This window comes from Saccostrea cucullata, unplaced genomic scaffold (genome assembly GCF_032062105.1).
Source record: "Saccostrea cucullata isolate Sc308-1 unplaced genomic scaffold, CSIRO_AGI_Scuc_v1 ctg149, whole genome shotgun sequence".
In the NCBI taxonomy this organism is placed as follows: Eukaryota; Metazoa; Mollusca; class Bivalvia; order Ostreida; family Ostreidae; genus Saccostrea; species Saccostrea cuccullata.
The window spans coordinates 235,427-260,146 of record NW_026933711.1 but is presented as its reverse complement, the minus strand read 5'-3'; the positions used below and the strand labels follow the sequence as shown (position 1 = coordinate 260,146).

The window sequence follows — 24,720 nt, the reverse complement described above, 5'->3', positions numbered from 1 at the left end:
TTGTTTAGTTGAGCGACCAAAGAAGGTGTATTTTTGTCACAATTTTTACCAGTATGACAGGTGCTACGTGCATTGAAGCATATAACTAATCCAGCGGGCGTCTACTGGGTCGAACTTCACGATATATAATCAAGTAAAACAAGATCTTTTCTGTGAACTCTTTTATTTCTCATCTACTGCAGAGCTAGTGGATGAAAAGTTTTTTTTCCCTGTAACATGAATATTTCACACATTATTATAATAATTAGGTGATCAATTCAAGTCTACGCATTAAATTATAGTTTTCCTATTATTTTTTTTTCAGATTGTGCCAGACTTGTACTGTTCAAATATTTTGATTTTCTATAGGTTTTTGCCAGTATGGTCATTGAATTTTGGAAAATCTAAAATAAAACATTGTATAATTCGCATATCAGGTAATTTGATGAGCATACATGACATCGTTGACAATGTTAATCTGAAAGCACGTTCGTGTTTCTTTTTAATTTCGTTGAAGAAAACGGAGTCGGTAATAGCGAAGGCAGTTTAATTTTCTTAAATTGATTAAAAAAAATTGAATAAATTTTTTGCTTAGAAGAACTTTTTTACAATTTTTATTTTAATGATTTTCCAACCATTTTTTAATCACAAATCACGGGAAAACATATAGACCAATCATCTGCGGCCGTTTTTATCTGAAGGACGAAAATAGGGTATGGGTAATATTTTTAAGTGTAAAAGTTTGATTTTGTAGAAGAGTTCTAAAAATCTTGTGAGGAGTGGTAAGAAAAAATAATTTTCATCATTTAAACAGCAATTCCATTCTATAACTAGCACTGAAGTTTGTTTATCAATTTGCACGCGCTCGTTGTTACTATGACGTCAAATGTCGTAAGGGGACGATTTATGGGTACACTAGGATAACTGTTTAGCAGTTTGGCTTCTTTTCTTGTATTAATAAATACATCCCACTCACTAAAAGCATATTATTGATTAATAACCCATATAAGTTACTCCAAATTTTGATTATTTATTACCTTTTAACAATCTGTAACAATCCTGTATGGTCTGCAATCTGAATAAAAAAATTCACATAACATTCCATGAGCATTCATCAGTCTAGACGAACTCCAAAAACGGCGTTAACGGAAGTGAGAATTTCAGTCCAGAAAAGACTCCAAAAAACGAGTCCCGCGCATGCGCAGTTATACCAAAACACAGTGAAAAGTCGTGAAAAGTGGGCTCTTACAAAAAGTGCTTTTGCAAAAAATTGGATTACCTTACAATGATGTAAGTTCTCAGAAATGATTAATAATAAATGGTTTTATAGAACGTATTTGTTAGAATTTTGATTTCATGTGCAAAAAGTTTTTAATTTCAAGTCAAAGTTGACCAACTTCGAGGTTCAGCCAGACCTCGTACAAGTAGTATACAAAATACAAATTAAACAATCTTAATCTTATGAAAACATCTCTGTGGTTGATAATTTGATTGCAGTGACTAAGTTAGTCATTTTAGAACTACTTTTACTGATTTTAGAAGTTTTTTGTAAGTAAGGGACGCTGACGAATTTTCAGTTGTTCGAATTTCCTCTGTGTTTCATGTCTCTCGTGTACGAATGAATTTCAGCATGTTTAGAGCAGCAATGAGCAACTGCATTGTAAATACATCTTACCAATAATTAAAAAAGTAATGAATTGATGGTTTTAATCATAAATAAGAGTCGATCAGGTAACAGTTACATGATAATCCATTCAGTTTCCACATTTCCTCCGTTCGGTTGCTTTTTTGAAAAAAAGTTCACTTTTCAAGTTAGATCAATTACAAAGAAAAATAAACGTTTGGGAATTTAATGATAAAAGGGAAAATATATTAAATTGAACAATATAATATATATGATGTAACTGTTAATCATTGACTGAATGTTATACCCATTTGTAATATTATTTCGTCATATAATCCCGTATGACATCTGAATTATCACCATCGCTATTTACCTAATGTTATCACATATGAACAGATATAATCCTGAAAACATTTTTAGAATTATAATCTATCAGTTTAAGAACTTTAAAAAACCATTCTTTTAAAATTACGGTAAAAAAGTCTTCTCAAAACGAACCTGATAATATCTCTGCTCCGCCGCGAAAATTGTGCGGTTTTTCATAAAATAAATACGATCTAAGTGTCTTAGAAGTAAAATTTAAGCATCTTTATAGTAGGAATGGCATAAGATTTAAATCAAAGGGACAATAAATTAAGTTAGGAAATTAATTCTTACCGACTTTATTGAATCCGAGGTCCTATATCCCAAATCACTATTATGCAAGAATACAGAGCGATAAATAAGTCAATAACCACTAAATAATTTAATAAGTGCAATTATTTATTCAACAAAAATTAAAATCCAGTCACAGTTTACTAAATACAGCCATTATTCGGTCGTATTTGTGGAGAAAGCGAACGACAATCCATCGTTTGTTTACATCGGAAGCCATTTTGCCGCAATGCATGACGGAGCCAAAGACTTCTTTTTTGGAGTTCACGCCGTTTTTGGAGTTCGTCTAGACTGTTCATGTTGGGAGACCTTTAAAATGTAAACTAAATATGAACTTTATGAGTCAAATATATGTAGGACTCCAAATTGCGATGGGACTTTATAGTCTGATGATCACACCAAAGTCCGACGGTCTTTGCGCTTAACCCCGATGCCATGACATGCCAAAGTGCGATGGTGCGGAAAACAATTAACGTTTATGATGTCATAGTGCTACTGCACCAAACTGCAATGCCGCAGCATGCCAAGGTCTAAAATAAGCAGTGCTCCAAGTTGCGACTAAAATAGTCGCATTTGCAACCAAAAATTGGTTTTGCGACTTTAAATTAAAACTAAATCGCATTTTTTGAGAAAATTTGCACTGGCAACGTTCCATCATTTTATGATCAGGATTGAGATTTACGTTATCAAGATTTTCTATCAAGACAACGTTTGAATATAAATAATTTAACACGCTTTACAAAGCGTGGACTTAGAGAACGTAATGTTATGACAGCAGGATGCTGTAATAGTGAAGTTTGATAGAACCAGAGACGTATAAGCATAACGTCCCTGAAATAATGCATCCAAATGTTGTAAACATTCTAGAGTTTCTCTGACCTTGTTATTGAAGCATTTGGTCAATGGCTTGCATATCACAGACACAATTAATTAAGTGTTTTGGCGGCATTGGTAACGACTGTGTTATGGGTAAGATACATAGTAGTAAGAAAACATGACAAACAACTGGAAAAGTCCTGTCTTAACAACTGTCAAAGTTTATTTTCATTGTAGAATCAGATTTCTTGTGTTATTCTGTGTAATGTACAACCATAGGGGTGGTTGTATCTAATAAAAATATTTCCTTCATCTAGCAAAGGATTTCTAGTCACAGTAAATAGTTATCTTTCAGTTGATTTAATAAAGATATAAAACATATACATTTGTATGGGTGATGGTTCCTTGTTTTATTGTTTTTTCACATGTTTTCGTCATGGCGATTGAAATATTTGTTTATGGCAACCAGAAATTCTGAAATGGCGACCAAAAAATTTTTAGGTTGCCATTTAGCAACCTAAAAGTACGTGCAACTTGGAGCACTAATAAGTATGAAAAAATATCATTATGCAAAATACTAACCTTAATCTCTTTGAATGATAGGTGCGAAACTATAATTGTTCAAAAAGTGTGAAACAACTATAACCTAGATATCATAGGTGGGTGCTAGACTAACCCCAATCACTCTACTATTGTGCAAGGACTAACCCTAAATCTCTCGGGTTTGTGCAAAGCAAGGGCTAACCCTAATCAGTTGAATGGTGCACAAGGACTACTTTAAAAGATGAAGCAATAAGCAAAATCAATACAACTATATACGATGACAAATTCAGAAATGATGGCTTTTGAATGCAGGACAACGGCGTCAGTGTTTGACGTCGGATTATTGTGATGTCATAAACGTTGATTATTTCTCCGCATCGTCAGACCTTGGTGTGTCAGACCATCATACTTTAGTGCAACACGTCTCATAGGAAAGCATTGATTGTTTGGCTAGAGTCACTGCAGAAAAAATGTGAATTCATTGAATGTGCAGTTGTCCGAATTTTCTTTTTACCCAGGCATTGTCGTTAGAGCTCGCAGTGATGAGCAGCGCTTTGCACCATTCCCTTTGCCTGCTTTAATACCAAAAATCATATAGGTATCGCTGTAAATTAGAGGGTTTTAACCATGCTTGGGTATATATCTCTCTGGCATGTTTTTCTGAATTTTCTCGACTAGAGATCTACAGTTCTGCAGGCAGCCCTAGTCCAATAGAAGCACTTTTACTATATAACGGATCTTTACTTTGACCTTTACCTTGACTCATTGCAAGTTATTGGGCCCCTAGAAGCCAAACCCGAGTATACAATCTTTTTCGCTTGTGGTGCCAGTGGTATAGCCACAAATATTGTTGAAATTTTTTGCTGTGTTACTCTTATGGTACTAAGTCGTAGGATTAAAATGAATGTGGAAAATGATTTTTATTTTGTGAATATTTTTCAGAGGATGAGCTAGAAAATTCAATGTCTTCCACAGTGGTTTTAACTGAAGTTGAGCATCAGGCTCATCCCTCGGAAGACAATGAGTAAGATTTCTGTTCATAACAATATTTTTATTGTAAGAAATATGACTGAATTCTTAAGGTATACATTAAAAAGGTTTTAAGGAATTTTATACTTTATATTTTATACTTATTTAATTTGTATGAAAGATGGATATTAACCGATGGCAATTTTTCAGGAACCTAATCCCTTATCTGGAATGCCTTCTTCACAGATTTGTCTTGTTTTACGATTTTTAAGATCGATCATTGTTCTTTAGTTTATCTTCACCCTTTTCATTTTAGGCCTGAGGAGTATAGAGAGGCTGAACTCATAACATTTGACAACTGCTGCAAGGGCATAGGTAATTTAGTAATCACTTCTTGCCATTTTATATCAAGCACATATAACATTACTAGCTTAGATGTAATAATTACTCTGAAGTTTGGATATGTCAAGATAAAATCAGTTTAATTGCAGCTTCTATGAACAGGGTTATTTTCTTCTCCTTGTTTTTCTCATGCAGTCAAACTAGCAATTTTATCCCATTATAAATTTCTCCAGGTGCACTTGGCTTCAAGAGGCAATGCTGTTTACTTATGATACTGCATTTTAAATTTCTCCACTTGGAACAAGAGTGAAAATGGGCAAAAATAAAATTGTGCAAAAAATTGCCTGTATACAGTATACTGTATGTGTACTTAAAAAGCAGGCTTCATATTTTAGCGGCTTTCATGAATGCCACTAAGAAATCTTTTATAAATGAAACATAAGGCAAGTTAGTGTGTAGCGCTTATTCATGACTACGCCGACAACTCAATACCCAGTTATTCCGCTACAATTTGAATACGCCAATTTATGTACACGAATAGTATTGTATTAACTTGTTTTAAATTACAAAAGTCCATTTGAATGGTTGTGTATTTTGAAATGTTGGAGTTATTCGTTTTTGTGATCAGGGATCAAGATCTGTGGAGGGTGTAGCCGGGATGGTAGAGAGGTCAATGGGATCTTCATCAAGAGAATCTTCCCGGGCGGTCTAGCAGATCAAGACGGTAACAGCAACAACTTTTTTTTTTATGAGATTAGAGTCACACAAGTGTCTATTACTTCTTTTTTTTATCTGTTGTCTTAAAGAAAGAAAGAAAGTATACACAGTTTTGTTACTATGTTTCATTGTAACTATGCCTTAAAAAATCAACATCATAAGTATTCAGTGTATTTAGTTGTATAAGTTACCTATGCAAAAATTCACACTTAGCAGTTAATTGTATAATTTACCAATACAAAATTGACATTTTACAGGTAGATTACAACAAGGGGATGAAATTTTGTCTGTCAATGATGAAAGTTTTCAAGGAATAACAAATGACAGGTATCCTTAATTAGACTAGCAATGAGATAATCATCTGCAAATTTACGAGATTCCACTTAAAAAGATAATTTTAAGAAAAGGAGACATAAATATTTGCTTTTGGATAACAAATTGTGTTATATCTTTAGAGCGGTGTCTATTCTGCGCCAAGCATCAGCATCTAACCATGTGGAAATGGCTGTGGCTCGAGATGAACAATCAAAGTAGGTTTTTAGATTAAGTTATTTTTGCGTATGACTGTACAATTTTAAGTAAACACAAATCATTTTTTAAAAACTTCCCTTTTAATACTTCTTCAGTGATATGAAAAATATGCTGTTGATTTTTCTGTTTGTTTGTTTGCTTCTTTCTTTTAAAAGCTCAATATTGCTGCATCAGTTGTATGTAAAATATCCCTTAAGTTTCTTGTTGTGTTTCAACCTTTTAGTCAAATGAGTATAGTCTAAATATTCAAGTGTGAATTAATTGATAATGCTTTGTTCAAATTTTGAAGTCTTGTTTACATTTATATAGTGTATTATGCTTTTCTGTGTTAATTCATTTTAAGCTGAAACCCATGTATATAAATATGTTTGGTATAATGCATATGTAGGGAAAGGGCGTATTTTAAAGTTTTTAGAACTTTTGCCCAATCCCAATTGTAAAGTATATAGACAATAAAATATGTTTAAATCATTTACATTTAACAGGGCAGAATTTTTGGAAATTCTAGAAAAACAAAATGGAATGAGTTTTCCATGTACCCCAATTCCAGTAGAAACCCAAGGTAGGTGTAATTTTCATTCAAACAATAGCAACAGCTGCCAAAAAAAGCAACCAGACCAATTGAAATTCTAACACTGGTATTTTTTCAGTGGTACATAAAGTAAAATTTGGCTTAAAAAGTGTGAAGTGGTAGTGGTAAAAGGAGGGGGAGGGCATGTAAAATACATTGAAGTGTATAATAACAAATACAGATATACCAAATTATTCAAAAAACCAGAATTACACTTTATGGCCAAAGTTTATTATATCTAGTTTATTTGCAAATGTCAGCATGTATGAAAAGTATTTCTGAAAGCTTAATAGTAATATTTTACTGGAATGGAATATTTAACAGTTAAAATAAATTGATTGAAGTTACATTTAGAGTGTCATTTTTAATAGAGCAAATATTTTGTGCAAATTTGATTGATGTAATTTCTTACTTCTCTTAAGGTAAGAGACTTTATTAAAACTAACATAAAAAAATAATGCATAATAAAAAGATTCTTAGAAAACTGAAAAAAAAAAAATTGTTCTAAAAAAATATGTACCGTGCATATACATTAATGTATACCAAACTACATGATTAATCAAATTTTTTTTATAGGAAAGACCAACATTCCGAAAGCGATTTTGATGAATGGGTCATCAGACAATGACAGGAGTTCATGTAGTTCTCCGAGATACTTCATGGAAACAAGTCCCCAGCATTCACCCAGGGAGGAGGTGAGTTTCTTGGTGACTCTATCATCAGAGACCAGAAGAATTTTGTATAGGGTAAGAGGTCAGACATCTGTCCAACTTTCTGTTTGTCTGTTTGCCTTCCGATCAGACTGCATAAACCGAAGTCCCGTGTGACAGTAGGTGCTGGCTCTAAAAAGATCCCTCCCTGCTCAATGGCCATAAGTGCTGAGTAAAGAGCAAAATTTGCAGCTCTCCACCGGCAATTGGTGGCGTCTCAATATGAGTGAAAAATTCTGGAGAGGGTTGTTAAACAATATAATACAATCAATCAATCTTTATCATAAGTAGAGCTACAGTCTTGTCAGAGACGTCCAGTTTTCATATTGCATTTTTCCCAATTGAAAGCACATGTATGTGAATATACTATTTCCAAATGCTGATAAAGATTCAAATGATTATAGTTATGTAAAAGGGAAAATCCTTTAAAATTCTCTTTCAGGAATATCTTTCTGAATTTTTTCTCTTACTAATTTGTTATCATTATGAAGATTCAGGTTTTAGTCAGGTTTTAGTTACCGTAATTTTCGGATTATAGGTCGATACTTTTTTTCTCAGAACCGCTGAGGTCGACCAATATACGAATTTGACCTTTCTAAGGCTCAAGTTTACGAAAAATGCCCCCAAATCAATAAAATTTACGTCAATTTCAAAGCAAATCTGTGCCACTTTCATAACTTTCTTCATTATTTTACGCAGAAAAATTAATGCCCAGGTAAACAATTAAAATATTTATTCTATAGCTTTCTTACAAAATAAATTCCATTACATATCCGTTGATGACAAAGGAAAAAAACTGTGCTTCATCAAGTAAATAATTCCTCAACGTGTTATCCATTGCCATCATGCGGTAGCCATCTTGTGAAGTGAGGAAGTCGCTACCGTTTACTAAAAGTAAAACCGCAACCGTATCAAAATTTAAAATACGGAAATTTTTTCAAGATCACAACTGTAGTGTTTTACCATTTATTAGTAGATTGATAAATTGAAATAGTATTAATTTTTTTTAATGTGACAGTCTTATATTTATTTATGTGTAAAATGAGTGAAATAAATTGTTGCCAGTCAATTCCTAAATTAAATTACCAAATAAACCAATAGTCATTACGATATATATTTTTTTATTTTATTTAATTATAATACCGGTCAAACGAATTAGCGCTATACAAAGATTGGCTTCTAACAGAATTTTAATTGTCTCACAGATAAAAGGATTTACACAGTGTGTACACGCAAAGGTTTTAACACCTGTGTTGGTTTAATACCCTCAGGGCATGATTAGCAAATCCACGTGACGTTATAGGGTATTAGTGTTGCACATCATTGAACAAACAAAGCCATGAAATTCATAATGACTGTCAAATTGTGAATGTACCGGTACTCTCAATTAAATATTTAATTAAACTTATAGCGTGGTAATATTATTTCAATTGCTTTATGTATACATTCAATGGTCGTTTGCGGGTTTTAGCAAATCCCTAAAGAACAAAACTGAAAATGGCGGACTTCGAAGCAATTGTCGTCCACCGGTAAATAATGTCTGAATAAAATATATTAGGAATGTGTCCAAGTTGTTCTGAAATCAGAATTATTATTCTTTGTTCTCGGGTATTTCCCGAATTATTGCTGTAAAATAAGAACGTGTTTACGTGTTATTTATGCATCTGGTTTAACAACAGTATGAAACTACGGAGGCATTGAACAGGCAAGTTGGAGAAAAATAAGTAGTAACACAATTCAACGAAGTTTTAACTACATTTTTTAAAAAACTTTATTTAAATGCTGTACTCATTAAAACACCTGTTTGTTTTCTTGTTACGCTCATGTCACGGAATTACCCGGTAATTATATAGAGGTTTACCTGTTCTGATACGTTGTATCTGCGTAAGAATCTTTAGAAAACGGGAAACAAAGCCTCGTCCTATATAGTAAGTTCGTCCTATCTTAGGATTTTTCAAAAATTAAGGCTGAAAATGAGCCTTTCGACCTATATACCCCATCGACCTATGACCCGAAAATTACGGTAATACATGTATGGCATTATGATCTGGAGTCAAAACTGGCCTAAGTGAGAGTACAAAGCTGTTATAAGAATTTATTTCTCCACATCCAAGTTGTGAACTATGACTCATGTGAGCATTGTGGTCCATGGGACTCTTCTATATGTTTTATTTTCTCTAGATCATACACCACCATAGAAATAATCAGGATCATATTGTCCCTGATAGTTTTTCTTCCACAAGAGAGCCACATCATCATCCAGGGCATTTTATTCCCAATGGTAGACATTTAATTCCAAGCATGGCTTCAACACCTCATGAGAAAGGTCAGTTAACAGGGATCTAGCTTTTAATTTCAATGTCTACTGAAATGTAAGAAGAATAAACAATTGAGCAAGAAAATTTGTTTGAACAGGTGGAAAGATGAGTAACAACCTTCCACCCCACTACTCCATGGATCCCTCTCCAGTGCAAGGAAGCATGACCTCTGACCCCTTCACATCGGTAACATCCAATGAATCCTCACGATACAGAAACATGTCAAAATCAAGAAAGTTGTCTTTGGATCCAACTGTAAGACTGAAGATTGAAAAACTAGAGGTGGTAGGTAGCCAGTTTTCTAGAAAAGTTTTTATTTTTTTTACATGCATGTACAACAGGTATTTTTTATTATACTCTGCAGATTGAAAGATGCAGTTTTGATATATATCAAGAGATTTCTTTGTTTAAAATAATCAGAGATAACTTTGACAGACTTTGTGTGATTTGTGCCATTTTGTCACTTAACCTGATATATTTGGTTCACTACTAAAAGGCCCTGCAGTACCTTGGTCTGGAGCCCTCGGGGGAACAAGGAGCCTGCCTCAGAGAACAACTACAGGTAGACAGCTCAGGAACAGTTAGCTATGGAGGTAAGGACAGTCAGGAAGAAGTTACACCAGATAATACTACTAATAATAATGATAACAGTAAAACTCTGCTTTTAGCCAAATGCCAGGGACAATAATTTCAAGTTGTTCTAAACATGGCTTTCTGTATTAATGGTAGGTTTAGAATAAGTTTTTTAAATCCATAGGAAATGAAAATCTTCACTCGAAGCAAGAATCCATTGTACTTTGTTTACTTTGACTGTATATGGTTTCAGGTTTTGCTTTATAGAAAATTACCTTATCATAATATTAGCCCCTACAGAATGCAGCCTATAGGAATTTTCTTTGTATTCATTCATTGTGTATGCAAAGCTTGTCTTGGCCTTAACTTGTCAAGAAAAAAAATTGAAAGACCACAGATAGAATTTGACTTACGGATTTGTTAAGACCCTGTTCCAAAGGTATTGGGGAATTTATTTCCTCAGACTTGCTAGTCAAGCTTTTGTTTATTTATACATAAATCTTGCAATCTACAGACTTTGTAGCTGTTGTCAGAGATGTGTTTAAGGAAGAACTAGTAAAGAAAAGAATTGATCCCCGTGCCATGCTGTTTGCCGCTAATGATATTACAGATATCGTAGAGCCTCCACCTTTCAGATACTCAGTAAATCTTATGCTTTTATTTTCCTTATGAACATGATAATAAAAATTTGTTGAGAACCTCTACTTGTTGACATCTTGAATATCTTTGGATCTAAATACATGTAATTCAATAAAACATATTTTTTATCTATTATTTTCCATTTTGGTACCTGTCTTCAAAGATATAAAATTCACAAGTGCTTCAGAAAGTGTTGTATTGATTTTTCTCTATATTTTCACCTGTGAGTTCAATTGATTTATTACAGGTAAATAACCTACACAGTTATAGAGATGAGTACAGTGACCTACAACAAGAGAGAGATGACTTACATCTGGAAGTTCAGAGACTCAGGGTATGGAGTGGTGGAATTATTTTGTCAACAAAAAAATTCTAGGTTTTCTTAAACAGAATGTATTACATGTTTTCTGAAATTATTTTTCATAAAATTAATAACAGGTTGTTTTTTAGCTCACCTGAGCCGTAGGCTCAAATGAGCTTTTCTGATCAAAATTTGTCCGTTGTCTGTCGTCGTTGTCGTTGTCGTTGTTGTTGTTGTCGTTGTCGTTGTCGTTGTCGTAAACTTTTCACATTTTCATCTTCTTCTCAAGAACCACTGGGCCAATTTCAACCAAACTTGGCACAAAGTATCCATGGGTGAAGGGGATTCAAGTTTGTTCAAATGAAGGGCCACGCCCTTTTCCAAGGGGAGATAATCATGAATTTGTTAAAAATTAATGGCATTTTTTTAAAAATCTTCTCCTCCAGAACCGCTGGGCCAGGAAAGATGAAACTCATGTGGAAGCATCCTCAGGTAGTGTAGATTCAAGTTTGTTCAAATCATGACCCCCGGGGCAAGGATGGGGCCAAAATGGCCGACCCAAGTTTTACATAGGAATATATAAGAAAAATCTTTAAAAATCTTCTTCTCAAGAACCACTAGGACAGGAAAGATGAAACTCATTTGGAATCATCCTCAGGTAGTGTTGATTCAAGTTTGTTCAAATCATGACCCCTTGGGCAAGGGTGGGGCCAAAATGGCCAACCCAAGTTTTTCATAGGAATATATAAGAAAAATCTTTAAAAATCTTCTTCTCCAGAACCACTGGGCCAGGAAAGATGAAACTCATGTGGAATCATCCTCAGGTAGTGTAGATTCAAGTTTGTTCAAATCATGACCCCCGGGCAAGGATGGGGCCAAAATGGCCGACCCAAGTTTTACATAGGAATATATAGGAAAAATCTTTAAAAATCTTCTACTCCAGAACCACTGGGCCAGGAAAGATGAAACTCATGTGGAATCATCCTCAGGTAGTGTAGATTCAAGTTTTTTCAAATCATGACCCCCGGCCCTGGGGATAGGGTGGGGCCAAAATGGCCGACCCAAGTTTTACATAGGGATATATAGGGAAACCTTTTAAAATCTTCTTTTCAAGTACTTCAGAGCTATGATTTGTGATACCCGGGGTATTTGTATGGAATCATCCTCAGGTAGTGTAGATTCTAGTTTGTTCAAATGATGAACGCCTGGAAGGGGGGGGGGGGAGTAAATTCAAGCCCGATGTGCTCAGGTGAGCGCTGTGGCCCCTGGGCCTCTTGTTTTTATTATATTTTTTTTGTTATGATTGTTGTTTCTTGAATTTTACCTGAAAAGGACTGAATGAACTCATTGTTCAATTCTACAATATTACAGTTGAGGCTACAGGAAAGTGAGACTGCTAGATGTCGGGCAGAGGAAGAACTGCATAACATACAGCTGGTAAGCTACTGCTCTTCATCATCGAGTACATTTATAAACACTTAGTATCTTAAGTACTAACTCTGACAATTTTACAGAAAGCCCAGGGTGCGATGAAGAAGGTGGAGATAGCGGAGAGAGCCCAGAGAGAGGCTAGGAACGTGGAGAAAGACTACGAGGAAGTGGTGCAGCTTCTGGAGGCGGAGGTGGCCAAATTAAAGGAGGAACGCAAGACAGTGAGTGGTTATTGTAGTAAAACAGGGAGATGTTATTGTCCTTAAACAGGGAGTGGTTATTGTAACAAAACAGGGTGTGGTTATTGTAGTAAAACAGGGAGTATTATGTAGTAAAACAAGGAGTGTTATTGTAGCAAGACAGTGAGAGGTTATTGTAGTAAAACAGGGAGTGGTTATTATAGTAAAACAGGGAGTTGTTATTGTAACAAAAAAGGGAGTGGTTATTGTAACAAAACGGTGTGGTTATAGTAGTAAAACAGGGAGTAGTTATTGTAGCATGTCGATGAGTGATTATTGTAGTAAAACAGGGAGATGTTATTGTCCTTAAACAGGGAGTGGTTATTGTAACAAAACAGGGAGTGGTTATTGTAGTAAAACAGGGAGTATTATGTAGTAAAACAAGGAGTGTTATTGTAGCAAGACAGTGAGAGGTTATTGTAGTAAAACAGGGAGTGGTTATTATAGTAAAACAGGGAGTTGTTATTGTAACAAAAAAGGGAGTGGTTATTGTAACAAAACGGTGTGGTTATAGTAGTAAAACAGGGAGTAGTTATTGTAGCATGTCGATGAGTGATTATTGTAGTAAAACAGGGAGATGTTATTGTCCTTAAACAGGGAGTGGTTATTGTAACAAAACAGGGAGTGGTTATTGTCCTTAAACAGGGAATGGTTATTGTAGCAAGACATAGAGTGGTTATTGTAGTAAAACAGGGAGTGGTTATTGCAGTAAAACAGGGAGTGGTTATTGTTGCAAAACAGGGAGTGGTCAGTGAAGTAAAACAGGGAGTGGCTATTGTAGTAAAACAGGGAGTAAAACAGGGAGTGGTTATTGTAGCAAGACATAGAGTGGCTATTGTAGCAAAACAGGGAGTGGTTATTGTAGTAAAACAGGGAGTGGTTATTGTAGTAAAACAGGGAGTGGTTATTGCAGTAAAACAGGGAGTGGTTATTGTTGCAAAACAGGGAGTGGTTAGTGAAGTAAAACAGGGAGTGGCTATTGTAGTAAAACAGGGAGTGGTTATTGTTGCAAAACAGGGAGTGGTTATTGTAGTAAAACAGGGAATGGTTATTGTAGCAAGACATAGAGTGGTTATTGTAGTAGGGAGTGGTTAAAAAACAGGGAGTTGTTATTGTTGCAAAACAGGGAGTGGTTAGTGAAGTAAAACAGGGAGTGGCTATTGTAGTAAAACAGGGAGTGCTTATTGTTGCAAAACAGGGAGTGGTTATTGTAGTAAAACAGGGAGTGGTTATTGTAGCAAGACATAGAGTGGCTATTGTAGCAAAACAGGGAGTGGTTATTGTAGTAAAACAGGGAGTGGTTATTGTAGTAAAACAGGGAGTGGTTATTGTAGCAAGACATAGAGTGGCTATTGTAGCAAAACAGTGAGAGGTTATTGTAGTAAAACAGGGAGTGGCTATTGTAGTAAAACAGGGAGTGGTTATTGTAGCAAGACATAGAGTGGTTATTTTAGCAAAACAGGGGGTGGTTATTGTAGCAAGAGTACTCAATTGTTCTGTTGAAAGATAGCTACACAATTAGATTTAAATCGATTTATTTTATGCATGAAATGGATTCAAAGTCTTGGTCACAGAAAATAATGTATGCCTCAGTGGAAATGGTGCGAAACTTACCCAATATCAGAAATATAAATATAGAAAGTTAAGAAATATATTTCTCATTGCATTGAATTTCAGAATGTGACAAGTAACGTAGACACGCAGCAACAAATGACAGTGTTTTCCTGTCAACTGAAGAAGCTGGAGGCAGAAAAGAAGACCTATGAAGTAGCCACAGAAAAACTCTTACAATTTGCAGAGGTGAGATGATTCACCTTGGGCCATGTATTATCGTACATTGATATTATTTGCTTAATGAATTAGCCAATATGTTCAATATTTTGTTATTTTAGAATGTGCATGAAGCAATGATGTCCCAAGGAAACAATTTAGGCACAAAGTAAGTTTTTCCCAGTTAAGATAACAGTGTCAAGTTTACAATGTCTGGATAAATTCATAAATTGAGATATTATTACAGAAAAGGTGATCCAGCTAGAGATACTCGTCCACCTGCCTACCTGGGCAGACATAAACAGTCCAACCCTAAAGCCCTGGCTGCCGAGGCCAAAGAAGTAGTTTCTGCTGTCCGATCCATCATAGAGAAAGATCGTAAGTAGTTAAGAGAAGCAATTCCAATTTTTTATGCAAAAGATTCCGTGTTATTAATGCATGCAAAAACCTTTCATTGAAATGAAACAGAAATTCCCATGTGTGCAAGATTCACAAAAAGCGTAGTAAACATTTTTTTAATGACTTTTTTTTATGGACTACACTTAATATATATGCTTTTTGACTTGCTTTAATGTAAAAATTATCATTTAGCTTTACCTTATGGATGGGAAGAGGCATACACTGCAGATGGCATGAGATACTATATTAAGTAAGTATCATAAAACATTTGTACATTTACGGGTAGTAAGTAATACATGTACATGCACATTTATAAGTAATTTTAGTTCAAGATATTATATATGGTATATGAGTTATTTTTCAGGCACAATTAATTTTAAGGTTGAATTTTAATTATTGTAGATTGAACGGATTCAGTAAAAATTGTTCATTTAATAAAATACATCTTTTGAGTCATACATGAAAAAAATTTTAACTTAAAACTACATGTAATTGTTATTGTGGATACAGATATAATTAATTGTCTGACATAATTTTTTTTCTTAGTCATGTTACCCAGACAACGACTTGGTTACACCCTAAAACAGGTGTCCAGCACAATACGTCGTCTCATGATCCCAAACCAGCAAGGAAGCAGTCGGAATAACTGTGCCATTCTTACTCTCCTGTATACATTTACATTGTGATATCACAGTCTTCGTTAATGTCAATCTGAACAATATGTGTCACTAATCTGTTTTACATTATAAATGCAGTAATGGATCATACCTGTGTTTACAAAGATTGCAATGTCTTGTTTATACTTCTCTGAACAATAATGTATGTTTAATCAGCCAAGCTAGTCTTCCAGTCTCTTCATTTCTTTGTGTTACTTATCTTGTTCTGCATGGTTTTGTCTTGCTCTTTTTTTCAAATAGGACATGTATTGGATACAATGAACTCAAATATCATTGTCTTTTAAGAAGTGCTGTACTGTAGCTGCTTTCTTTTATAGAAATTTCTGTTGAAATTTTTTGAAATGATAGATTTTATATATTTTTATATAGATGATACTTGTATATGAATACCATGATGAAAATTTATCATTTAAACTGTAAAGTTACCATGAAATAACATGGTAATTTCCCTGTTATTTTGCTTTTCCAGAGCTCATATTGTTAAGATTAACATGTTATGTATCTATCTTCAGATTCTGAGTATTAGATCAAGATCTGTTGGTTTTTAGGGTTGTGATAAGAAATCTAGTCATGAGCAAAAGATATTTTACACTGATACCTCATATTGTCACACTATCACTGAAAAAATGTATTGGTGATGTAATTGAAAGATTTGGAACAGAGCTTATTTTTTCATTGAAATAATGATTCTGATGAAATGTACAAAGCAGTACATGAATGGACGTCAATTTTTTTTTTCCAACTGATGTGCTTGTGTCAATATTTTTTATTTGGGTGACAAGAAAATAAAATGTATAAAATTGCAAAATATGTGTACCATTTGTCACTTTGCACTACTTACCACAACATATATTTTATGCATATACTTGGCATTTCTTCAAAATTTTTTATATGCTGGATTTTGACATGTTTATGCACTTACAATGTACACCCAATACTGTTTTATGAGGTATTTTTACACAATTTTTATTGCAATTTATTTATTTTTTTTTTTTTAACTTCCCTCTAAATATAATTCAAGCATATTAAGATTCTTTAACATTTCAAAGTTTACCATTAAATACAATGAAGTGTTTTGAAGTGGTAAAATTTTTCCTTTGAAGAGAACTTTGGACTCCTTTTCTTGAATGTCAATGTAAAATAATGACACACCCAATTCTTAAAATTGAGAGAGCAATATTCATTGTCACACTCTTTGTAACAGCAAAATGAGTTTTACTGTAATGGAGATTTTGAAGAAAGTAATATTTGTTGCAGAGTTTTATGACATTCTACTCTTTGCAATAGCAGGAGGTGTTTTGTTGAAATGGAGATTTTTTGAAGTTTGGAGAGTGAGTGACTACCCACTTCAGAATCTAATAAAATCTCGTATTGCAAAAAATTATGTAAAGCATTATAATTTTATTGAAGTTATCACAACTCATTACTGGTCAAATGTGTTTACTCAGTGTTTATGTTGATTGTCAACTGGATTGGCTGTATTTATGGAATACTTGTTTTACGCCTTATGGCATGAACTATTTTCCTTTTTATTAAAGAAATGGATGTGTCATTATTTGACAATCAACTACCTGGTATTCAAAATGAAGCTCAACATGTTCTATTCAAAAGGGAAATTAAACGACTTCATTGTGCAACATTGTAATTCTAATATGTACATGTATTTATGTTTAGATACAATTTATAACTGAAATTTAGAATATTAATGATTATATAAAGAAGAGGACAAATTAGTTTCAACACTTTTACTTATGTCAAGACTTTCTGACAGATATTATTTTAAAGATTCAAGGTTATGAATATTAGTACATGTATCATTAATATAAAGTCTTCCATTAACCGGTTGTCATTGTTATAGTAAATTTGTATTTTGAATATTGCTTTAAGGTTGTAACATCGATGTTGTTATTTAGATCTGGTCATAATATTTTTTCCTATTGTCTCTGATTTTCCTCCGTCCCATTGTAAACCATGATCAAATTTGTGTAGGTAGAGGAAATAAAATCTTGTCGAGCAATTGTTCTTTTAGCCTTTATTTTGTAGTGTACTTTAATATAGGGCATTTAGCCAAAAAAGTTTTGTTGATCAATTTTTTAAAACTATTTCACTACTACATGTACTTTCAGTTAATCTGTGATGCTATTTCATGCAACATAACGATAAAGTGGCATAACTGAGAAGAACAACATAAATAAAATCAATAATAATACAAATTTATTACTGAAGTTTGAACAGGCACAATTTAACTGGCAGATAGCCTGTTTTTACTGATTGCCCTTGAAAGGTTAAGTCCCTTGAATAACTGGTCCTCAATGGTTTCTGGGTCCTCTGTTGCCCTTGGTAACGAACGGGCTATGTCTGCTATCAAGTTTATTGAATCCTATAAATAAAGATAAGAAAATGTAGTCCCCAGTTTTGTTATTGTTTCTTTATAAGGAATGCACTTTTCTCAATAAGGAACAATAACTCGGGTACTTCATAAGCGATATTTTATGATTTAGAATACCTGATCAATGATAATAAACTCATGCTAGTATTCAAGGAAATCTGGTCAACAGGTCATTTAAAATATTGTTCTTGAATGATTAAAGAAAACAAGACAACCATACCCTACACATAACCATCACGCAATTTAATGCAATATAGGATCAGTGCATGACTCCATCAGTAAATGACATACCCAGGTATTTTTATATCATTTGATTAAGCAGTTTTTCAATGTGTTTGAAGTCTTTCAGTGATGTACAGTCCATGTATTTGATGTAGAAGAAGCTGCTTTCAGCAAAAGGTGCTAGACAGAACTATGATATTCAAAACTTGCATTTCAGCAGAGATATTCATGTCACACTGATAGTTATCACATATATTCCAAAATGGACAAAAAGTCTGTCTACATTATTCCAACAAGATGATTGTGATAGTTACACTACAACACACCATTCTGACCAGATGATTGTGGTAGTTACACTACAACGTACCATTCTGAACAGATGATTGTGGTAGTTACACTACAACACACCATTCTGACGAAATGATTGTGATAGTTACACTACAACACACCATTCTGACCAGATGATTGTGGTAGTTACACTACAACACACCATTCTGACGAAATGATTGTGATAGTTACACTACAACACACCATTCTGACCAGATGATTGTGGTAGTTACACTACAACACACCATTCTGATGAAATGATTGTGATAGTTACACTACAACACACCATTCTGACGAAATGATTGTGATAGTTACACTACAACACACCATTCTGACCAGATGATTGTGGTAGTTGCACTACAACATACCATTCTGAACAGATGATTGTGGTAGTTACACTACAACGTACCATTCTGACCAGATGATTGTGGTAGTTACACTACAATGTACCATTCTGACCAGATGATTGTGACAGGTATAACAATGTACCATTCTGACCAGATGATTGTGATAGTTACACTACAACATACCATTCTGACCAGATGATTGTGGTAGTTACACTACAACACACCATTCTGATGAAATGATTGTGATAGTTACACTACAACACACCATTCTGACGAAATGATTGTGATAGTTACACTACAACACACCATTCTGACCAGATGATTGTGGTAGTTACACTACAACGTACCATTCTGACCAGATGATTGTGGTAGTTACACTACAACGTACCATTCTGACCAGATGATTGTGGTATTTATATAACAACGTACCATTTTGACCAGATGATTGTGATAGTTACACTACAACGTACCATTCTGACCAGATGATTGTGATAGTTACACTACAACGTACCATTCTGACCAGATGATTGTGGTAGTTACACTACAACGTACCATTCTGACCAGATGATTGTGGTAGTTACACTACAACGTACCATTCTGACCAGATGATTGTAATAGTTACTCTACAATGTACCATTCTGATGAAATGATTGTGGTAGTTAATACTCTACAATGCACCATTCTGACCAGATGATTGTGATAGTTACACTACAACACACCATTCTGACCAGATGATTGTGGTAGTTACACTACAACGTACCATTCTGACCAGATGATTGTGATAGTTATCCTCCATCTCTCTCTGTCTGACTTCTCGTGTTTTTAATCGGAGGAAATTCCTTTCAGCTGCTGCAGCATCCAGGGACAACTGATGGACTCTGAAAATGGACAATGTTTCTGTAGATCTAACAGAATTTTGTTTTAGTTTTCACAAAGAATAAGTCTGTCTCTGTTTCTACAATACCTACCTACATTCTCTGCATTTTTGGGGATCATGAATTTCTGTCTGTGCTGCCTGTAAAATACAATAAATGTAGGTAATAGAAAATGGTGACACTCAGTGACAATTACATTCACCTCAACAAATAATAACAATCCATATATATATTTTTTTTTTTTCACCAAATGAATATTCTTGTAGTATATACTCCTAAATGTCACATTTTTTTTACACCAAATGAATATTCTTGTAGTATATACTTCTAAATGTCTCATCCAAGTGTGGACTTATTTTTTTTCTGGAATTGGACTCCCTCCTAAAACTTTAATCTATTCAATCTTTCTGTTTGCACGATCTCTGAAAGTTCAGAAATTTTAACCCAATCGCTGATCCCAGTAATTAAGTTTGGATCCAGCATCAGAAGCATGTCTGATAGTGCGCATCTGTAGATTATCATTCAAGCAAAAATGTTCCAGGTATGGTTTATAGCTACATGAGAATGGACTTCCACGATGCCAGTGCTGAAGACAACACCAAGTCTGATCTTGATTTCATACAGGTAAGTAAGCTAAGTCATTTTTAAACCACAAAAAATGCTTCCACAGGTTTATATCAGGTTGGCCTATTGTCTACTGTCTTATAATTGAATTAATCATCATTACTATATACATGTATTCCTTGTAAATATTTTCAAATGAAAACTGTGGTACTGCAATTTTTTCCCTTCTTTTTCATTTTCCTCTTTAATCAGTTAAATAATGTTGAAGCAGTGTATTAAATCAAATTGACACCCACTATGAATTAAAAACTCAAGAAATATATCTCAAAACATCTGATTCTGTCATTTTGAACTGCACAAACAAAACATAAGCAGGTAGACTTTACTTTTTCCATGTCGTGATTGAAGTTGTGCAGTTTGAGTTTGTCCAGTATGGCGGGGTGGACTCCGTAGTCAGAGATCAGGTGGGTCCTCTTACTCTCCCACTGATTGGTCTCTTCTCGGGGGCTCTGACCTTCCTCTCCTACAAAAAAATATTACACAAATATTGGCTGGGGTTAAGTAAACATGTTAGCCTCCAAGGGATGAAATATTGCCCAATGAGGAGCAAATTTTGTCCTAAGTAGGTTTATATCACCAATGATATTCTAAAAAACAGCCAATAATTGTTTTGTTATATGAAAATCAAAACAAATCAACATAACAGTATTTTGATTTCATTAACTGAAATGCAGCAACTCATTTGTATCCAGTTCATTATCCTGCACGTTGATTGTCCTTTAGCTTTATTATCTATGTATAAGACAGTGGTAGAGAAAATATGTACCTCTTTTGAGCTTCTGTTTCAGTAAACTTATCTTCTTCTTGATGTATCTCTTGGAATGTCTGTCAAGTACTTCATAATCTGTTAAGAAATTTTACTTCAATTTATTTTCCACCATATTAACAGACAAATTTATGACAAGCAAAATTGATAAAACAATTGCACACACAAGTACTGTAAACACGACTTTTATTTGTGACTTTATTTTGTGAATTAACATGGATAAAAAAGTTCACGACGATCAATTTCATGATCAATCCTATTTTGGGTCTGTTGTTTATAGGCAGATAGTCTTTAAGGACCAGTTCGCAGCGAGAAATATTCATGATCACAGAACTCTCACTAAAATTTCTTGCACACAAATAAAAGTTGGTCTACAATATATCACATGGATGATGAAAGTTGGTTTATTATTTGGTAATTTTGTTATACGGTTAATTTCATGAAAGTCTTTTTTTGTATCTGTTGTTTACAAGAGTTTATTTGTATAATATGCTAACAATGCTATCACTCACCTGGTTTCTCCAGCTCTTTATCGATCAGTGCTGAAAGATCAGTGTCTCTCATTGGCTTCTGTTTGATGTGAGTAACCATGGCAGCAATAAAATTCTCCTCCGCTTCTTGGCTGATTTTTTTCAATTCCTCTGCCTGTCTAATCTATTTAATAATAGATATATTGCTATTTCTTGATTACATACAGCAAACACAGCATTTTACTCTATATCTAAAGCAACAGGCCCCTGGCATAAAACTTAGATGAGTTCACTTTTGATCTCAGTCTCACATTTCTACTACTACATGTAATTTCTTAAGTAAAGGTTAGACTGAGATGAAAAGTGATCTTGTCTTCTTAATTTTATGGCCCCGGAGCCAGAACTTTAGTCTTTAATAAAAACATGATAAAACAAATCTATCCAACTACTTGCTAATTATGAAAATGTTAAGAGCTGTTAAGACTCTCATCACAAACCTTTTCCGAGGAGTCCTCTACACTTCCAAGGGACAAAAATGTATCAGTGTATTCAGTTTTTAGAGAAGTACTCTCCTCAAAATCTGCACTGTATTCTCTAAAATAAAAAAAGTTTTAATATTTGAAAGTAAGATAACACGTGGAAATGTATCCTTTTTTCTCCTTCAAACATTTGTATACAAAATTCTATTCTTCAATAATTTTATGAGTGGGATTTTACAAATACAATCATTATTTCACACACATATTTTCAAGAGAATATATATTCAAACTCATTTGGGCGAATTTAAAACAATTTTGACTGGGCGAATTTAAGACGGGGCAGAATTATTTGCAAGAGTGAAAGGGCGAAAATAAGACGGGGCGAAAATAACCCTGTATACAGTGTATATTCAAACTCAACAATTTTGTCATTGTCGCAAACCATGGCCAAAATATACAATGCTCTCTAATTCTGCCCATGGTTGAATGAGAAGAGAATATTTCATAGCTCATTAAAATACTGACCAATGCGAGTAAAGCATAATCGGATTATGAACTTTGATGCAACCTTTCAATACCCAATCAAATTGTATGAAATACTGCTGATGTAAATTGTTGATTTCAATTGCAATGGAAACAAAACTTGTCATTGACTGAATATGATGTCACAATATAGAGGCGTAAATATTCAAGATTACGAAACTTTTTGTGATCAAGCAGCCACGGGTAGGAGAGAGCTATATGAGGACTCCGGACCGTGGCTTGAGGCGATGCAACTTTGTAGGAGATTTCTGTTTCTATTACCTTTCAGATTCTGAATCAGCCTCAAAAGTTAAACTGTAGGACTCAGGAGTTGGTGATGCTGATGCAACAGTTTCCTCCAGAGATTTAAATGTGCTTGACTGAGTCACTGAATCTTCAGTGAGTGTGGATGTGTAGTCTGATTTGTCATAGTCATGATCAGTAGTGTCTCTTTCTGAATGCCCAGCTGACTGGAAGGTGTCTGAATAATCATACACAGTTGATTCATGGTCACTTTTGGATGATCTGAATTGGGAATCACTTTCAAATGTGTTGGAATATAAAGACTGACTAGATTTAGTTTCCGACAATGAGGGTAACTTTTCAGTAACTGTAACAATTTTTTCACTTTGATCATACTCTGATATATAAGTCTCTATCTCTGTTATGGCCCTCTCAGTTAAAGACTTGACAGTCCTACCGGTGAAAGGAATGTCTGTTGTTGACCTGCCAGTAAAAGGCATTTCTGTGTGAATTGTTTCCGTAATATCATTTTCTTTGAAGCTGATCTGCCCTTTTCTGGGAGTTTTCTTCTGCTGTTGATCCCCTCCTTGATATGCAGATTCACTCACAAATGTGTCTGAATAATAGCCCCCTTGTGTCCCGGCGCCACCATCTGATTCTGAATATAGGGAAGAGGAAGGCGGTGTTCTTGGACTTCTAGTTATACTCCCAAAAACTGGAAGTGCACTCTTTGTAGGCTTCAAAGGTGTTTTAGGGTGGGAGAGATACATTATTCATTTGTTATAACTGAAATGATAAAAATAAAATTTTTATAAATAGTGTTTGAAACTCATCGATTAATAAGCTAGACACAAAGGGCTTATTACTAGTAAAAAAATGTCAACCCTGCCAATAATTGCTGATTGCAACACATATTTAAAAACTTTTTTTTCTGATAATATGCTTTCAATAATCAATACTGAATTGTCAGTTACTAGGCATGTAAACATTGATTAGACCCTAGTTCGAATATCCTCAGTATAATACGCTTTATATTGCTCACTGCTGCGTTTGCAGTTTTTAAACATACATACATGTTCACATCATAATTAATGTAGCTAATTAGATAAGATTTTCCTGAATACAACCTTATTTTTTCATGAATTAGCTATTGCAAAGTTTTCGTTGTTATATACAGCATATTCGTGTTCATAGTTTGTTCGTAAAATCTATTATTCAAACAGATAACCATAATATTCATATAGCAATTGCACATTACCCGAGATAATGTACACCTATATCCAAACATTGAAACAGTGTGTACCCTAATTAGTACATACCCTAAGACTTCGTCCCTCTCTCAAACTTCTCTATTGACCAGCACCTTTCTTTCACTTCGAGTCAAATGAAAGACATTATTAATTTTTCAGAATTTGCTGTTTAGTTTTGAACTTGCAAATAAAATGAAAATACTTAAAATATCTGATTAAGCCTTATGTCCATTTTTATTGAAAGATTACAGTTATAATCAAAGTACTGAAAATTACTTCCAAGATCTAATATACCTTCATTTTATTATTTTATTTAAATTTCCTGTTGTATATTGAAAGCAATAGGTTGACATGGGCTACAAATTAAAACAATTTATCAAATACTGTGCTTCTTATTTTCCCT

At 34.1% G+C, this 24,720-nt stretch overlaps 2 protein-coding genes across 3 annotated transcripts in view; one reads left to right on the top strand and one right to left on the bottom strand.

Annotated features, from left to right (window-relative positions):
* Positions 1–24,720, top strand: part of LOC134239047 (uncharacterized) — a 56,494-nt gene that overhangs the window by 1,180 nt on the left and 30,594 nt on the right. Inside the window, exons 2-22 of the mRNA XM_062721192.1 lie at positions 4,559–4,640; positions 4,902–4,960; positions 5,556–5,651; positions 5,902–5,971; positions 6,100–6,174; positions 6,661–6,737; positions 7,323–7,441; positions 9,638–9,782; positions 9,872–10,059; positions 10,271–10,367; positions 10,862–10,989; positions 11,234–11,320; positions 12,659–12,724; positions 12,802–12,939; positions 14,635–14,757; positions 14,850–14,896; positions 14,975–15,105; positions 15,319–15,376; positions 15,673–15,771; positions 20,518–20,587; positions 23,695–23,799. Coding sequence (XP_062577176.1) covers positions 4,579–4,640; positions 4,902–4,960; positions 5,556–5,651; positions 5,902–5,971; positions 6,100–6,174; positions 6,661–6,737; positions 7,323–7,441; positions 9,638–9,782; positions 9,872–10,059; positions 10,271–10,367; positions 10,862–10,989; positions 11,234–11,320; positions 12,659–12,724; positions 12,802–12,939; positions 14,635–14,757; positions 14,850–14,896; positions 14,975–15,105; positions 15,319–15,376; positions 15,673–15,771; positions 20,518–20,587; positions 23,695–23,799 — 2,040 coding nt within the window. The 5' untranslated portion in view covers positions 4,559–4,578. The remainder of the gene's footprint in view (positions 1–4,558; positions 4,641–4,901; positions 4,961–5,555; positions 5,652–5,901; positions 5,972–6,099; positions 6,175–6,660; positions 6,738–7,322; positions 7,442–9,637; positions 9,783–9,871; positions 10,060–10,270; positions 10,368–10,861; positions 10,990–11,233; positions 11,321–12,658; positions 12,725–12,801; positions 12,940–14,634; positions 14,758–14,849; positions 14,897–14,974; positions 15,106–15,318; positions 15,377–15,672; positions 15,772–20,517; positions 20,588–23,694; positions 23,800–24,720) is intronic.
* LOC134239031 (uncharacterized) lies at positions 18,003–24,214 on the bottom strand. 2 transcript variants are annotated; one of them, XM_062721173.1, is made up of 9 exons: positions 24,195–24,214; positions 23,107–23,853; positions 22,321–22,417; positions 21,866–22,007; positions 21,354–21,431; positions 20,914–21,050; positions 20,057–20,103; positions 19,849–19,966; positions 18,003–18,183 (listed from the first exon to the last, which is right to left on the bottom strand). In XM_062721173.1, exons 2-9 carry the CDS (start codon positions 23,835–23,837, stop codon positions 18,046–18,048), a joined length of 1,488 nt encoding a protein of 495 aa, XP_062577157.1. In that variant the 5' UTR covers positions 23,838–23,853; positions 24,195–24,214; the 3' UTR covers positions 18,003–18,045. The 2 variants fall into 2 exon arrangements, with proteins under 2 accessions (XP_062577157.1, XP_062577156.1); XM_062721172.1 differs by lacking the exon at positions 24,195–24,214 and adding an exon at positions 24,055–24,072.

Coding starts and splice junctions, on each gene's coding strand:
- LOC134239031 (XM_062721173.1), bottom strand. CDS start 23,837: ATGTATCTCTCCCACCCTAAAACACCTTTGAAGCCTACAAAGAGTGCA. Junction 22,418..23,106: donor GCTGATTCAGAATCTGAAAG/GTAATAGAAACA, acceptor TTTTTATTTTAG/AGAATACAGTGCAGATTTTG. Junction 21,051..21,353: donor GAAACAGAAGCTCAAAAGAG/GTACATATTTTC, acceptor ATTTTTTTGTAG/GAGAGGAAGGTCAGAGCCCC.